The 18,686-nt window shown below is 36.1% G+C and overlaps 1 protein-coding gene across 8 annotated transcripts in view; it reads right to left on the reverse strand.

The window, feature by feature from the left end:
* Positions 1–18,686, reverse strand: part of SGCZ (sarcoglycan zeta) — a 1,018,982-nt gene that overhangs the window by 55,005 nt on the left and 945,291 nt on the right. For 6 of the 8 annotated variants that reach the window (XM_085002706.1, XM_085002709.1, XM_085002708.1 and 3 more), the window contains 1 exon segment: positions 8,596–8,718. In XM_085002706.1, the coding sequence (XP_084858832.1) occupies positions 8,596–8,718 (123 nt within the window). 8 annotated transcript variants of the gene reach the window in all.

Raw genomic sequence — 18,686 nt, forward strand, 5'->3', positions numbered from 1 at the left:
AGCTTTTGCACAGCAAACTGAAAAGAAACCAAAAAGACAGCTTATGGAATGAGAGAAAATAGTTTCAAATGATGTAACTGACAAGGACTTCATCTCTACAATGTACAAGCAACTTATACAACTCAACAGCAAAAAAGCCAACAACCCAATGGAAAAATGGGCAAAAGACCCGAATAGACATTGTTCCAGGAAGATGTACAGATGGCCAACAAGCACATGAAAAAATGCTCAACATTTCTGATTATTAGAGAAAGGCAAATCAAAACTACCATGAGATACCACCTCACATCAGTCAGAATGGACATCATTAATAAGTCCACAAATAACAAATGCTGGAGGAGGTGTGGAGGAAAGGGGACCCTCCTGCACTGTTGCTGGGAAGGTAAGCTGGTATAACCACTATGGAGATCAGTATGGAGATACCTTAGAAATCTATACATAGAACTATCATATGACCTAGCAATCCCCCTCCTGGGAATATATCTGGACAAATTGTCCTTGAAAAAGACACATGCACCTGCATGTTCATTGCAGCACTATTCACAATAGCCAAGACATGGAAACAACCCAAATGTCCATCGACAGATGATTGGATAGGAAGATGTGGTCTGTATACACAATGAAATACTGCTCAGCCATAAAAAGAATGAAATAATGCCATTTGCAACAACATGGATGGAACTAGTGATTCTCATCCTGAGTGAAGTAAGTCAGAAAGAGAAAGACAAATACCATATGATATCACTTACATCTGGAATCTAATATATGTCCCAAATGAATATTTCCACAGAAAAGAAAATCATGGACTTGCAGAATAGACTTGTGGTTGCCAAGGTGGAGGGGGAGGGAGTGGAATGGATCAGGAGCTTGGGGTTAATAGATTGAAATTATTGCCTTTAGAATGGATTAGCAATGAGAGCCTGCTGTGTAGCACTGGGAACCATGTCTGGTCACTTATGATGGAGCATGATAATGTGAGTAAATAGAATGTATACATGTATGTGTAACTGGGTCACTATGCTGTACAGTAGAAAAAAATTGTATTGGGGAAATAAAAATAAAAAATGATTTGAAGGCATAGGAGTCTTCTGCAATAGGTAAACTAGGAATAGGGAGATTGCTGTGGATTGAAGAAGAGTAAAAGTTTAAGGGACATTTTGAAGGTTGATATTTTCAATAAATAACATATTGAAGCTATGCATTTTTCCTTCCCTTTGAAGTTACATATTAGGATTCTATATTATTAAAATACATTCCCATGGAAGAAATTGTTCATTTCTCACTAATTCATCCTTCTTTTAATAACTGAAGTTGCCATTCCAAATTTTAACCAAAAACGTACTCACCAATTAGAGCTAGTGTTTCTCTGCTACCCTTGTAACTACACATAAGCACATGACTAAATTTTAGCCAATTAGTAAGTGACAAGTGTTGCTTCTAGGTTGTAATACTCTAAGAAAAGTCTTTCCCCTTTGCTACCTCTTTTTCCCACTTCTCCCATTCTAGAACACAGAGATAATGGTATGTGATAGCCTCAAACTTATGGAGAAGCAAAACTCTCTGTCCCAGACAGCTGCGGCACTGTAAATTCTAAGACACTGTATCATTGGATGCTTCACAGGGACTGCCTCTGGCTGCAATGTTAAATGAGAGAAAAATAAAATTTATATTGCTTGACCTATTGTACTTTGGAGATATAATTAGTATTTCTTACCCATCTTCTATCATCATTATTATTTTTTAATCTTTTGTCTTTTCTGGGGCCACACAGGCGACATATGGCGGTTCCCAGGCTATGGGTCCAATCAGAGCTGTAGCTGTCAGCCTACACCACAGCCACAGCAATGCAGGATCTGACCCATGTCTATGACCTACACCACAGCTCACAGCGAGGCCGGATCCTCAAACCACTGAGCAAGGCCAGGGAGTAAACCCGTGTCCTCATGGATACTAGTTGGGTTCATTAACCACTGAGCTATGATGGGAACTCCTATCATTCTTTTTATATTTTCTCAATAAGTCTTCAAATACCTCTAAATATCTAGTAATATATAAATCTATATAAGTATAAATTTATATAAGTATAAATTTCCCATTTATAATGTTGAATAAATAATTTCAACTTCATGTATTTTCAATTCTTATTCTTTCTTCCTTTATCCAAAGTCCAGAGCCTTTTATTTACAAGTATTTATTTTAAAAATATGGAGTTACTGTCATGGCTCAGTGGTAACAAACCTGACTAGCATCTATGAAGGCATGGGTTTGATCCCTAGCCTTGCCCAGTGGGTTAAGGGTCTGGCACTGTCATAAGCTATGCTGTAGGTCACAGATGTGGCTCGAATCTGGCATTGCTGGGAACTCCATATGCTGCAGGTACAGTCCTAAAAAAAAGAAACAAAGCAAACAAACAAACCCACAAGCAAATAAGCAAAAAACATTAAAATATTTAAATATTATATGGTGGAAATAACATTTATCAAATGCCAAATTTGTGTCAGGATTTGTTGTGATTTTCACATATATCTTTTTACCTTCACCAAAATCTTACATGGTAGATATTTCTTACAATGCTTTTTTAAAGAAGAAAAATAATTTGTACAATATGGCAAGCAGAGTAATAACTGCCACCCCCATCCAAAGACATTCATTCACTAAATCCTGGAGACTATGTTACCTGATCTGGATAATGTAATAAGGCAATGTAATGATTTGTGCTATTAAAAGCAGATAACCATTTTCCATTTGTTGGCAGAAGTGGAAATAAGAGAGATGCAACAGCAGGGGAAAATGGAGAGATATGAAGCATGAGAGTGACTCAACTCAGTGTTCCTAGTGGCAGCTCACTTGGAAAACATCAAAAGGAATATAGGTAGCCTCTAGGAGCAAATACTGCCAGCAAGGAAATAAAAACTGCAAGTAATTCTAGTAGACTATAGTTTATATTTAATGTAGTCTTTAGAATTTATCATGATATATATGAAATCAGACTACTCATTTACATAACTGGAGGATAAATTCTATTTTTGAGATATTTTTTGTGGATCTAGGGCCCACAGTTATTATTGTAAACATCAGTGGAAAAATTTAAAAGCAACACCCAAAGATGCCAATCTTCCTCCACCCTTTTTATAAGGGGATGTCCCCTTTTATGACTTTCTTCACAATTCTATTATACAATTATATTTTAAAGAAATTTTGCTTTAACAGAAGTAGAAAACATTTAAATCAGAGTTCAAAGAAGTAAAATAAGTCATGGAGAAGACTGTCAATAAGGTGCTCGGAGGAAGCAGCTATTTTTTAAAGACGGCATAGTTCATTTGTACACTTCAAAACCTGCAATCAGTTTTGACCTGGAAATTTGGGGAGAGGGCAGAGTGGTACTAATCTTTAACATCTCTAAAAGCTTTATCCTCATTAAGTTCAAAAAACAACTAGAGGCAGTAAACCATGCGGATGTACTGCTGAAGCATTTCTACAAGCAGGTGGGAAGAAGGGAGGAGGAGATGGATATGGAGGAGGAGGCTACTTTAAAAAAAAGAAAAGCAACTAGCAGATTGAGTTGAGTGATTTACACAAGTCTACAGATTTGAGATGCTACACCAAAGAAAATTAGGTGATTGCACATCACTTTCCTCAGCACCTGATCGAATTACACTTCTTCAGGTGCTGTTCAGGCCAACCATCTCCATCCTGCTGGCTGAGCGTTACCATGTTCTTAGCACTTGGACAGCCTGGAGGAACAATGGCCCTACATAATAGAAAGGTTGACTCCAAAGCTGACCCCATCATAGTGTCCCAATTTAACAGACAGGAACAAGGATGTAGAAGACTAACTAATAAAAACAAACCAGAAAATATTGATTTTTAACCCAGAAGCATGGTGTTTAATTTAAAAGACAGATCTTCAGAAAATCCTTTCTTCTGTTGTCAAACAAGCACCAGAACTTGTCTATCTTTCCAATCATTCAATTAGGACAGAGACAAAGGAATGATACTCTTGACTTTCAAGCAAACACTAGGGTACAGGATGATGCATGATTTGGATTCACTATTCTTTCAGATTGCCAGTTTTAATTTCTACTGCCTGATTAAAAAAAGAGAGATATCTTTTCTTCTCACACACTGAACTCTTTCCCGCTTTTCCCTCAAAGGCAAAACAGAGAGATCTAAGTCCAACTAATGGCTTTTAATTTAACATGAAAGTATGCTATAGGGCTAAAGTGTTTCACTTTATAAAGTCAAATGACTTGCATTTTGTTTTCTAAGGTGATATACTACTTGGAATACAAATGAAAGTACAAATTGCAGTTGATGGATTCTGCCTGAAAGCACTAAATTTAAGAGTCTTCTGAGTGTTAAGGCTTATATATATATTTTTTATTGACCTGGTCTCAAAAGATAATTGCATTAAGTAATATCTTTGACCAATATTAGGAAATACAAAGGAAAATAAAATTGTCAAGCATGCACATGTGAGCTAAAGTTGAAGCTGCCATATATTCAATGATAAAGAGACGGCATGTTAAGGTCAAATATGTATATTCAAATTAAGATTTAAGCAAAGAGCAAGCCAAGAAATATCAAGAGTAAAAAAATTGCAAATTTAAAGGACATGATGAATTGCTAATCATACCTATGGGATAATGAGGGGTGGTGGTGTTTGGGTAACCATCTGCTATTTTACTTCTATCCTCCTGTACCTAAAAGTATTTAGATGTTATCAGGTAAATCCCTACTATGTTCTAAGTAGAGTAAATTTAAATATCCTAAGCTAAACTAGATCTATGAATAATTTTATTCATAAGTGATTTTGTTTCAGATTTATAGACCCACTCATTGCCTCAATAAATCCATCCACTTCTGTCTCCTTGAAAGAGTCCATGTACAAAGTGCCACAGTTTCGTAAAATATAAATCAGACAGGATACATTTTAATTCCCATAGATATTGCTCAAATAGAAAAATTGTGTGTCACAAATTTAAAATTCTAGAATCGACCTCACTCAGATCTCGTCACATGAAACTTTGAAGTCTTGTCAGTATCACTACCTAATTTATATGAAATACCCTGGAGTCACTCTTTCTTTGTAGTGTTATTTGTCAAATATTCAAGCACTGCTTTAAAGTACATAGGAGGTTACTAATCAATCCCAGTGCCCTTAAATTGCATGCTACTCTATGCACAATTTTCTCCTCTAAGCATGTGAAATTCTAAATTGTATTTGCCTTCGATAACTTTAGTTCCCTTCATTTTAGAAGTATCACAAGAAGGAATAAAGCTACTATAAAGTGCATATGCAGTATTCCAGTAATGGAGTAAGGACCTCACAGGAATTTAAGAATGTGTGTATATGTGTGCACGTTTGTATCTGTGTCTGTGGTTATATACAGGTTCTTCGTGAGAAACAGAAGTGTGACTAGATACCAGGGGGAATCCCAGTCAGATTAAAATAATCCATAACTTATCATTGATTTATGAGCAGTGTGGAGCCTCTTGCATATCCACACCAGATTAAAAGCCAAGGTAACTTGTTACACAAACTATCATTCTTTCCTCTTGTGATATGCTTCCATCCCTTCCAAAACTCTGCCTGGATTCTGTAATTATGATCTCAAAATTGTATCATTTTTATTATGTAGAATCTTCTGGAGTCATATGATACACAAATATATTGTAAAACTGATTGGTTTTTTTTGGATAACTGGAGATATGTATCAACCTAGAGCGTTGGTATATATCTTACATTCTTTATAAGCGTGTTATAAAGAATAAACTCAAAGCTCTGTGTATATGTTTGACAAGAGAAAGAAATGGAAAGAGAGCCAGAGTGAGATATGTATATTTATCCATCTATACAAACACACAAATACACCATGCATACATCACACACATGCATTCATACACAGAGCAGGAAAGAGAGAGAGAGTGAGTAGGTCAGCAGAGATGACTGCCAAAGACAGCTAACTGAAAAGCAAAAACTGAGATTTGCAGGGAGTACTTTCTCCTCTGACTTAATAGTCCTATTAGCAGTTCAAGGATGGCAACCAGGCTATCAAGAAAAAGGGGAAATAAAGGTATCCACCTACCTCAAAGAAAATTTTAAAACACTAGTGTGTCTTATGTTGTAGAGATAGTACTTCACTGCAAGTTATGAGAAAAATGAAGGTAAAGATCAGAGAACTTTGGAATTCTATGAGATCACAAAAGCTGTCCAGAGCTCTAGAACTTACCTTCACTTAGGAATGCAAAGTATCAATGCGAATATCTGAACATGGATGAAATACTTTTTTTTTTTTTTCTGTCTTTTTGCCTTTTCTAGGGCCGCTCCCGCAGCATATGGCAATTCCCAGACTAGGGGTCTAATTGGAGCTGTAGCTGCCAGCCTACGCCAGAGCCACAGCAAGGAGGAATCCTAGCCGCATCTGCGAGCTACACCACAGCTCACGGCAAGGCCAGATCCTTAACCCACTGAGCAAGGCCCGGGGTCGAACCTGCAACCTCATGGTTTCTAGTCAGATTCGTTAACCACTGCGCCATGACAGGAACTCCATGGATGAAATACTTTTTTGATAAGTGTGTAATATCCTAAAAGCTATGAGGATTATGCTGGTATCGAAGCTGATAACTGGTAGGAACTACAAAGGTTTAAAGATGGTTAAATATTAAAATCACATTTATCTGGGGAGTTCCCCTTGTGGTGCAGCGGAAACAAATCCGAATAGTGTCCATGAGGTTGTGGGATTGATCCCAGGCCTCACTCAGTGTGTGGGGATTGGGCCTTGCCGTGAGCTGTGGTGTAGGTTGCAGACACGGTTCAGATCCCTTGTTGCTCTGGCTGTGGCATAGGCCGGCAGCTACAGCTCTGATTCTACCCCTAGCTTGGGAACCTCCATATGTTGTGGATGCAGTCCCAAAAAGCAAGAAACACACAAACAAATAAATCAAAAATAAAATAAAATAAAATCTCATCTACCCAATCACCCCTGAGTGCATTTTTACCCTGGTTCCTGATTTCCTACCAACTAGCAACTCAAAATGTTTGCATTAAGGGCCCTGAAGTCAATTATCTTTTCTGATACATCTGTGCTCTTAGCCAACCAAAATTCTCACACTTTTTTAGCTAAAAAAAAAATTTTTTTTTGGTTCCTTGACTGAAAACTCTGGACTTAGGAACAGCAATGTTTACTTTACGCGCATGCCTTCTTTCCTGAACTTTCTGAGGAGTCGTAACACAAAAAGAGTAATGAGGCTGGTGGGCAGTCATGAGGAGCAGTCCAAACACCGACCCAATAGTGCAGGCTCCAGCTACTCAGCAGAAAAGGCACAAAAGAAAGAAAAGAGGGCTTAAGGGACAGTGAGGAGGGTGGTGGTAGGTTGTGAGCCAGACCAGAGATGCCCAGTGAGGATTCCCACTCAACAACCCTTGCTGAATTTCATTGCTACTTAATAGTGTATCTTTCTTGAAATCCACACAGGCCTCCATGAATGGGATATGGGCAATATTAATATTACCATTATCAAAAAAATAAAAAGCTAACTTTCACATGTTTTCATTATGTGCCCCAAACATCCTAAACACACAGGTGCACTCATGTGTAATTTGAGCTCTAATGTTATCATCATCATTTCAATCATTTTGACGAAAGAAAATAGAAGGCATGAAGTTTATTAAAATATTAAATAGCAGAGGCGGAATGTAACCTCAAGAGCAGAGCCCATTTACCTTGCAAACTGCTCTCACGAGGCCCACAGACTCTGCTTTATATGATAAATCTCCCATGAGCTGTCCTCAAATTCAAATTTGGGAAATGCCAAGCCAAACATATTTAATTTTTAATAGAGGACTCAAGTATTTTAAAATATTTTATCAAAATAATAAGTATGGTGGTTATAAATCAAATAATTCAAAAGGGATTGCACTTAAAATACTTAAAATAGTCTGACTAATAAAATTATTTCTTACCCTAGTCTTGCTTTTAAATTTGCTATTTTGGTTTCGGTTTTGCTTTTTAATTTCAGTTGGTGGTTGACACTAATGGCCCTAATACTAGAATAATGGCCTTAATATGTGATTAGCTCTATTTCTTGATTCATATACTGTTGAGGACAATTATGAGCCCTCGAGAATAAGAATTTAGTTTACTTATAATCTTTCCTCTTGCTTCATTCTAAAGTCAATATTTAAAAAAAAAAGATAAAGGGGATAAAGTCAATATTTACATTTTAGTTCTTTTGCATGTCTTTTACTTTTAAATAATATCTCTAAATTGTATTTGTCTATTACCTTGTACAAGCTTTCATCATTATTTGCACCTTACCTTTTCTCCCAGCATCCACATCCAATTTCCTCCACCTAACCCTGCCTGAGACATGCAGCTTTGCTTTTTATCACTAAGGGTAATATTTATAGTCTCCTCTGTAATCACAACCAGTGCTTTCAGTTTGATTACTATTGGAAATTCAAATGATGTGATATGATATTATATGAGACTCAATTTTAGGCATGGGAAAACCATACACCTTAAAAAGTCATTTCTTGTTGAATATGCTCCTAAGAAGTAGACAATGCTCCAACACCTCCATCTACAGTACCTGTAACTTTCAGCTTTTCAGCCCCAATGGTAATCTCATCTTCATCTGCAGAAAACAGCACCCTGCCATCTTCACTCGCTCTCACTTCAAATCTTTTACACTGAGCTTCCACAGCATCAGCTCCTATGGTCAGAAGAAAGGTTTAAAGATGAATCTGGTATACAGGAAACCATTAACATGTATATTTTTAGAAAAATAAGAAAAGTAAATATATTATTTATTCTCTACATTAAATTTTATACCTAAATTAATATTTTTAAATTATCATCCTTTTACAGAGGGCTGTAAAATTTGGTTGATTACTGCTGGGCTGTGATGGTTGGGTATACCTCTGATGTCTAAATCCCTGAAAGAGTCCTGACAAGGCTTGTGGGTTTAGCCAGTTAAAAAATCTTTGCATATACACAAAGAGAGACAATGTCAGCTGTATTCTTGGTTGCTGCCCGATGATTTGGCATCATATATGGCATGTGCTGGATGCTTAATAAGGATTTGTGGCCTGAAGGACTCTCATGTTTTCTCTCTGCAAGTAGACAGTAATGCCCATGCTTGCTACATCACAAAATAACCTGTAAAGTATTATTCAATTATGGAAGCTTAGTTACTCTACATTTCATAGACTTTAACATTGACATTTGTTCACTCTTTACTATCACCGAATGTGAATCCATTTGAGATTCAAAATTGCAATTGTGTGTATATATATACATATATATTTAACATGCATATATATACTTAGTGTTTTCCAAGGTACCTTCTAATAAAAATTTTCTGATGTATCAAAATGTAATATTAAATACACATAATTACATCAAATTGAAAATCTATTCCCTGTTTTTTCAACAATTTTGCATATTCAGCCATCCGTAATCCATAAAGCCAGCTCCAATATTTGGAAAACATAATTTGAGAGTTAGGAGGCCTTCAGCAAGAAGAAGGGTGAGGAATTGCTATTTCTTCTGGAATAACACATTTGGCATGCGGATATATATTGTCCCTTCCTGTTAAGATTTGGAACATCCCTCCTCTGCTATCTATGCTGGAAAGTCTTGTTGGGTACAAGGTAGTCCACTTAGGGACCTGGGCATACTACCCTTTGTGGATATTTCATTTCTCTCTACATACTATGGACTGAATATTTGTGTGTGCCCCAAATTCACATGCTGTGATCCTAACCCAAAACATGATGGTGTCAGGATATGTGGTCTTTGGAAGGGAATTAAGTTATGAAGGTGCCCTCATGAATAGGATTAGTGCCCTTATAAAAAGACAGGCATAAGTTTACTTTCTCACAATATACCAATCGAAGATACAGGGGAGGCTGTCTGTCTGAAAACCAGGAAGCAGTCTCTCTAGAGAGACTGAATTTGTTGGAATTTCAAAACCTGGACTTCCCAGCCTCCAGAACTGTGAGGGGTAAAATTCTGTGGTTTAAGCACCCAGTCTACAGTATTTTGTTATAGCAGTCTGAATGGACTAAGACAATGTACTACTGTTTTTTGAAAGCTTTGTGAGCCCCGGGAGCTCAAAACATGAGGTTATATTTGCATTACAAAATGCCCTTGAAATTTTAAATTGTCTACCGTCTAGTGGGCACTTAGTAGAGGAACGTTGTAGAGGTGAATGAACATGAGAATTAAGCTTTCTTCCCCTTTCCTTGGTACTCAATGCCACCTTGGCCCTACTCTCGATCCTATTCCATGGGCTTTATAACTTACACCTCCCCACCATCACAGCTTCTGAGGAAGATAATAATTCCAAATCATGAGAACATATTGGATAATTATTGAACCAAGATGAACAAAGATGTGCATTATTCCTATATTGTGAAATGACATACATGTTTTCAGGTGTACCATAGAATTGGTCTAAAATATGTGAGCTGCCAATTTTCAAACAGCATTGACTGTAGTTCGAAGTCTATTTTTTAAAAAAGCAAATAACTTTACTTATGGGATTTAATGACTATATTGAAGAAACCATGGAAGACACATTGTTCTTGGTCACAGTCATTGCATTTCATCTTGCAAACATTATTCCAGCAGCCTGTGCTCAGTTAATTGTGTTTCATTCTAACCATAAAATAGAAGAGATGCACCTAGACCATAAATAAATAGATGCAGAATCATCTAATTTAAAAATAGGTATATAAATTAATACAGTAGACTATACTTTATTCAGAATATTAGGATAATTATAGAAGGCAAAATGGCAAGTGATTAGTAATGTATTGATAGTAAGTAAATATTTTAAATCAGAAATTAATTTGAATATATCATGCTTATGTACATTACTTTTCTGCAAATAGAAAGCAATAAATATATGTAGTTGGACATCTATTGCATTGCTGTGGATATTTATGTTTAATGTTGATATGTTAGATTATATGGGACTGAATTTATTACATCCTGACATGCTTCGTGTTGTCTTATTTCCTATTTCAGGTTTCAAGTTAGCATCTCTTAGTCACTAGACCAGGTCATCTTAGGATCCAGCTGTTCAGAGGAGCAGTGATATCCAGTTCAATCTTATCTCATTCAAAGATGCTTCTAGAGATGCAAGATAGCAGTATGTCTGAATGTCTCTGGGTAAAGAGCTCTGATTCCTTAACAAATAGATCATGGGAGACAGTTTATCCTTTTATTAATTATCTTAAATACTAACTTGCTAACTCAAGTATTAAGACTAAATACTTCTTAGGCATATCTCTGAGAAAGTTCACGTAAGCTGCTTCAAAATCAAAGCAGAGTCAGGTGTAGAGCAAGAAAGGAGAGATATTGATCAAGAAGGTAGAGTAAGAGGAGGTGGACCGCACCTCCCCCAACCAATACATCAAAAATACATCTATATGTGGGAAAATTATCACTGAAAACTAACTGGAAACTGGCAGAAGGACTCCCATAAAACCAAGGCTTTAAGAAAGATCAACACACAATCAGGAAGCAAGGGAAGAAAAACCATCAGGTTGGGACCTGTGCTCCTGGAAGGGGACTCAGGGGAAGGAAGAATCGGAGGTGGACAGGGGCTGAGAAGTGAGAGTCCCAGATTGGGCTCCTCAGGGCTGTAGTCCTATGTGGGGAAGACCAGCAGCCTTGGCTGGTTGGAGGACAGCTAGGACATACAGGAGGGCTGTGGGAAGCCTGGACTCTGATGGAGAGGAGTGTGCCACTGGCCTGCCCTCCAGGTGGGACTGAGAGGGCAGGGAGGGGATGGCTCTAGTTGCTGCTGGCTTCCCACGATCACCTCAGCATGTTCCCCAGCCCGAGTCAAGCAAAATCCATGGCCCCAGTCACTGCATGCCACAGCGTGTCACTGGGTTGGACTGGCCACTACTGGGGAGAAGACTTGGCTGAGGATGAAAAGGTGACCTGGTCCCAGGGTGGAGCCTGGGTGTGGTAGTGGTGGCCACTGAGGGAACTTACTCAAACAGCACATCAGGAGTAGCCCATACCTCTGAGGGTGGTTGCTCCACTATAGCTCATATCCTGATACATCCTGAGAGTAAATGAACTTAAATGACTACCAGTTTAAAACAAGTAGCTACAGATGTAGGTCAACATATATGAACACCAAGGTAACCCACAAATCAAAAATATACAATAGACACACAAGAACTAAAAAGAAAGAAACATAGTCATACTACGAAAGAAAATCATCAGTTCTCTTTTTGGTGCAAGTTAAGGATCTGGCATTTGTCTCTGCAGCAGCCCCAGGTTGCCGCTGCAGTACATGTTGCAGGTGTAGCCAAAAAAAAAAAAAAGAAAAGGAAAAGAAATAAAATCATCAAAAGGGAAAAAGGAAAGGAGAAGAAATGAACAGAGAAATAAAAAAAAAACCATATACAAAAATAAACTCAAAATGGATTGAAGATCTCATGTAAGACCTGAAATCATTAAAGTCCTATAACATAGGTTGAACACTTGTAGCCGCTTTCTTTTTTTTTTTTTTTTTTTGGATCTGTCTCTCCTAAAAGCAAAACAAACAAAAACAAAAACCCAACTAGGACCTAAGTGAATTAAAAGCTTACTCACAATAAAGGAAACCATCAAAAAAAAAAAATGAAAAAAAAATACAGAATGGGAGAAAATATTTGCAAATGATGTGACAAGAGGTTAATATCAAAAATATATAAACAGCCTATACAATTTCATCCCCAAAAAACAGCCTGATTAAAAAATGGGCAGAAGACCTGAATAGACATTTTTTCCAAAGAAGATATACACATGGCTAATGGTAACATGAAAAGATGTTCAACATTGTTAATTATTAAAGAAAGGCAAATCAAAAAACAGTAATGAGATTTCACTACATACCTGTCAGAATGGTTGTCATCAAAAAGTCTACAAATAGCAACTGTTGAGAAGGACATGCAAAAAGGGAATATTCGTACACTGTAAGTGGGGATGTAAATTGGTGCAGCCACTATAGAAAACATTATTGGGGGTTCCTTAAAAAAATTAAAAATAGAACTAATATATGGCCTGACAGTTCCACTCCCAAGTATACATGTGAAAAAAAACAAAAACATTAATTTGAAAAGATACATGCACTCAATATTAGTAGTAGCTCTGTTTTCAAAAGCCAAGATATTGACAACCCAAGTATCCATCAACAGACAAGTGGAACAGAAGATATGGTATATGTATATATAGTATATATGTATAATGGGATACTACTCGACCATGAAAAAGAATGGAATTCCACCATTTACAAAATGTGAATAGACCTAGAAAGTATTGTGCTTAATAAAACAAGTCAGATAAAAAGACAACTATAGTATAATATCATTTATATGCGGAATCTAAAAAGTAAAACAAGAATATATATAGCAAAACTGAGAGACTCACAGATATAGAATGCAAACTGTGGTTACCAGAGGGGAGAGGGAAGGGGGTGCAACATAGAGGTATGGGGTTAAGAGGTATAAGCTTCTATGCATAAAATAGATAAACAATGAGGTTATACTGGGTTATATTGCACATAACAGAATTCTAGCCATTATTTTATGAAAACTTTTAATGAAATATAATCTCTAAAAATACTGAAACACTGTGCTGTATACCTGAAATTAATATAATATTAGAAATTAACCATACTTCCATTATTAAAAAAAAAAGAGAGAAAATTGGCAGGAAAAAGAGAAAACTTATAAGAAAAATAATAGATTTCATAAAACGATTGAAATGTCCAAATGTTTTTTCTAGTTCATTTAATGTTCTGTATAGATTCTTTAAAAACAAACAAAACAACGTTAATTTTTTATTTCCCTTGGAGATGACTCCATTGCCATTTTTCGAACATTCACATTTCTTAAAGTCATGTTCAATAGCCTAAGGCATGCTTTGCTGACAAGTAGAGAATAGGGAAGAAAAAAATCTGACTCCATATATCTTATCTAACCTTTGTATTCCATCGTTTTGCTACAAGGTAAGAATGTTGCCTAGAAGTTTCTGTTATGGCACAGCGGAAATGAATCTAACTAGCAACCAGGAGGTTGTGGGTTCAATCTCTGGCCTTGCTCAATGGGTTAATGATCCAGTGTTGTCATGAGCTGTCGTGTAGGCTGAAGACACAGCTTGGATCCCACAGTGCTGTGGCTATGGCATAGGCCAGCAGCTGCCGCTGTAGCTCCAATTTGACCCCTAGCCTGGTAACCTCTATATGCTGCGGGTGCGGCCTTAAAAAGACAAAAAAACAAACAAACAAACAAACAAAAAAAACACAAACAAAACAAATGTTGCCTATGGCCTGAAATATACTGAATAGCCCATTCTCAACACTCTGACCTTTAAAGGTACAACACTCTTCCATTTATATAGAGGTAGAAAGCTGCAGAACAGATAATAGCACTTGTCTTGTTGAAGATTTACAGGAATTGACCTATGTGGACAGCTGCAAGAACAAAGGATCCTGGCACCAAGAAATTTGCAACAACTAACCACAGCCCTTCCCCTTTTAGTATAAAAGAAGTCTGAATTCTCATTCAGGCAAGATGGTTCTTTGGGACATTAGTTTACCATCTTCTTGATCTACCGGCTTTCCAAATAAAGTTGCTACTATTTGCCCCAACAACTCAACTTTCTCGATTTATTGGTCAATTGTGTGGCAAGTGGGAGGAACTTGGGCTCAGTAATAGAGGAGCTCCTTTAATTTATTACTGACTTTACATTTTCTATGTGAAATAAATCAAAGACATGAATTGGAAAATTTTAAATAAAGATCTCTAAAGGTACTCAAACAATATTTTTCCATGGGGACTCTTGATACTGTTCAGCAGTGATTTTGAAAAAAAACAAGGCAAAAATAAAAAGGGATATGTCTGATAATCTCTAGTGTGTTTTCCTCAAGCATATAAGGATGAATCCTTTCTTCTTATATAACTAATTTTATATGTCTGTCAATATTTTCAAGGCCTTGAAGAAGAGAATTACCAAAGATTAGAAATTCCCGCAAGAAAAACAGAAACAAGATTCAATACCGTCAACTGAATTCATTGTTCTGAAATTCCTGATTTAGAATTATCATGGGTTAGGAGAAAAAAGACAAAACCAAGTTTGGAATAAAACAAAGTAAGCTGCTTTTTATGAAAAATAAATGTAAATGAGCCTGTACTTTACACTATGTGTGTCACTAAAGTCTTGCATGAGGAAACTCCACTCTGAGTATAGTGGGAGACAAAAAAAGAAGCAGAAGAATAAAACAGGTCACCAGGGACAGGTTGGGAAGTGGTCTCAGAAAAAGGGCTATTGAGACTTGGGCATTTGCAATCCTCATAGTATCCTACCAGAGATCAGTCTTTGTTTCCTCCCCACTGCTGTACTAGTACAAGAAAGTACTGTCTTCTGTTTTAAAGACACTGCCTAAAATTGTACACACCACATTCTTTATATCTCATTGGCTAGAACACAGCACATCTGGCTGAAAGGGAGGCATGTAGTTTTGAGCTGAGTCGTCATATGCCCAGCTCAGACTTGAAACTCTATTACTAAAAGAGAAGGAAAACATAATTATGGGGATGGAGGAACTAATGGTATCTGTAACATCGCGGTATATGTTTTTACTCCAGCAGTTAATTTTGATAATTTCTTAGATGTCAGAAAACCCTCAAGTCAACATGGAAATGCATCTTTCTTATGGTTCTTTTGTTACTAACACCTGGATTTCATATCCTGTAGGTGTTAGTAACATATATCATATCTCATTCTAGTTTTAGTACAATTCATTTATCTAAAATAATACCGATCCCTTTGCCTATAAATGAAACAGAATAAGGCTAACAGAAGCAGAAACCACTTAGGTTTGAGTCATATATACTTTGTAAACATTTAAGTTTTTGTTAACACAAAATATTTACGATCTAAGAAAAAAATGCCATGCAATCAGTGACTTAAAAACAAATCACATATGTCAGAAGATACTGGCTAGAAGCAAAGCATATTGCTTCAGTGAAAGTATTTCTTCTGAAAATTTCACTTGAGGGATGCTTTATAGTAAAAACCGAAAAATAGATAATTTTATTACGCTTTAATTTAGCAGATTACTATGTTGTCTTTTAGTACATTTTTGCATTTAAAGGAAAATAAATGATAATAAGGAAAAGAACAGTGTTGTATTTATTGCTAATAGTGGTCTGTTTGGTGATGCCACTAAATACCCTCATCCAATCTGCATTTCTTTCTTAATAACACGTTATTTGCATATTGTTAAACACTCTTCACTTTTTATAACTGAATCTGTAATATTTTTCCATAATATGTACATTTTGGAAAAGTAATACCACATTCAGATACTAAAATGCTTTCTTACCTCCAAGCATTCTCTAATAAAAATTATCAGTAAAATCACTAGGAATAAATTGTATATGACATTTTGAGCTTTTATTCCAGAATTTTATCTAAGCCAATCCTTAATACTTTATTTTACCTGATGCTATATTTCTTTTCTTTCAAGCCTTCATCTTCACTAATTAGATCAGAATGAAATTAATGTCAGTAATTTCTCAATATTACCATAATGTCATTCCAGTATGATATTTTGCTATTTAAGATATAAACTACCATAAAGGAGAATGAACACTAGCCTTCATGGAGTACACATCATTTTTTAAGATTAAATTATTATGGCAAGTAACCTGAAAAAAATTTAATAGAACATGAAAGAATCAAGATGTATTCTGTTGGAGACTAAACTCTACCCATACTAAAATTTTTATATGAATATAGGATGTGTACGTATGTCTGCTTATACTAAAAGAAATGGCAATATTTTAATATTGCCACAGTTACATATATGCTGAGATTGTTTTTAAATATATAAACTGAAGTTATATTAGCAGAATTAGTACTTTTTTCAAAGATCTCTTAATGGAAAACTATACCCTATAGGCTGGCAATATCTTTTCTCCTACATTATTGCCATATATCAAGTTTTTGTTTTTGACTGGGTAATGCATTTGCATGATACAACAGTTAAAAGCATAAAATACATTAGAGAAGTCTCACTTTTACCTCCACCTTATAAATCGCTTTCTGCTATTTCCCCTAAGTGGAAAATTTCTGTGGTTCCTTCAGAATTTTTATTTTAATTTTTAGCAAAATTTTTACAAGCACAGGTAATTATATCTCTCTTTCTTAAACAAAATAAACAATTTTTTTACAATGTCCATTTATTTTCCTATAACAATTGTAGTCCACTTTTAAATCTCCTTTCAATTCATGACAACCTAAGTGAATGAGAGATAGAATAATGCAGACCTCCAAACTCATCTAGCTTTGTCTGGCTCAACATGTGTTTGTTTTATATCTGCATGAAATTATTCTGATAAGTTGCAATTGCTTATAGTTTAATAAGGAAGCTCTTATCTTCAACGACATGTTTTAATAATCAACTTGATGAATATATTGGTGCCGTGTTAACTAAATTGTCACATGACACTGAAAGAAGAATAACTACATAAGACAAGCAGAATTTCAAAGATTTTGACAGGTTGTCATGATAGAATTGGATAATAGTTTTTTAAATAAACATTGAGATAAATAAACATATTTTTCATCGGTATAAAGAGACATCCTTTGAAAAGCTACACAAAAACAGTATGTGAGGGAAGAGAATTACGAACATTTGTGGGATAAAAGTGTTTTATTTGTTAGACAACTGTGCCTGATATGCTTAAGGAGTAAATATCTTAGACTACATAAATGGAAATGCAATGCTGAAAATTATCAAGCTAAACTCTGGGTTGGTTGAATCATATCTGTCTAGATTATTTCATTATATTAGAGGCATTCTATGATGGCTGATGGTTGATATGAATTAAACATGTGACCAGAGTAAGATCAACCCTGCTGGCACAGAAACATAAAACTCAGTCAATATAACAGAATTGCTATCACTAGTCTTAGTGTAATCTTAGTTTGAATGAATGTCATATGAAGAAAGAATAAGTATTTCACATGCTTTGGTCATACACTGCTGAAGTAGTCAGCTATATTTCTAGCTCTAAGATTTCAGAAGGATGTTAACCTAGGTGAGACTGATAAGAAAATAATCAAAACTATATATATGTATATGTGTGTGTGTGTGTGTGTGTGTGTGTGTGTATTGCTTCTGACCAATGTGGAATATCTGGGATCAGATTTACCCTCTCATCTGAAATGACAAGTAAGGACAAAATATATGAAACCATGGTTTTTAAGACACTAGAGTACAAGAAATGATGGACAGTGATACTTAGGAGACAGAAACAAAGGAGATGAATCACACAATTACTGCAAGTTGCTGCTTAAGGGAGTTCCCAGGCTTCGGTGCCAAGATGGGGAAGCCAGGTGGAGCCCAGCAGACTGCCTGAGTTGTGGATATTGAACAGAGACTATGGGTAGAGATTTTAGGACAGATATCGAAGCGAACAGAGATGCAGAGAGAAAGGAACTCTAGAGATCTGCAGAAGATCCCCTCAAATAAGCAACAGATTTATGTATCAGTGCACATATGTGAGACAACTACCCCAGGGGAGGGAGAGAAATAGAGGGAATAGTGTCTGGCATTCACACAGTGCTGGGAATATCACCTGTTATGTTTGAAAAGAAAAAAGA

This window comes from Sus scrofa, chromosome 17 (assembly GCF_054392235.1).
Source record: "Sus scrofa isolate SSC_HxYL_T2T_F1_AM1 chromosome 17, Sscrofa_HxYL_maternal_Yorkshire_Landrace_v2.0, whole genome shotgun sequence".
Taxonomy (NCBI): Eukaryota; Metazoa; Chordata; class Mammalia; order Artiodactyla; family Suidae; genus Sus; species Sus scrofa.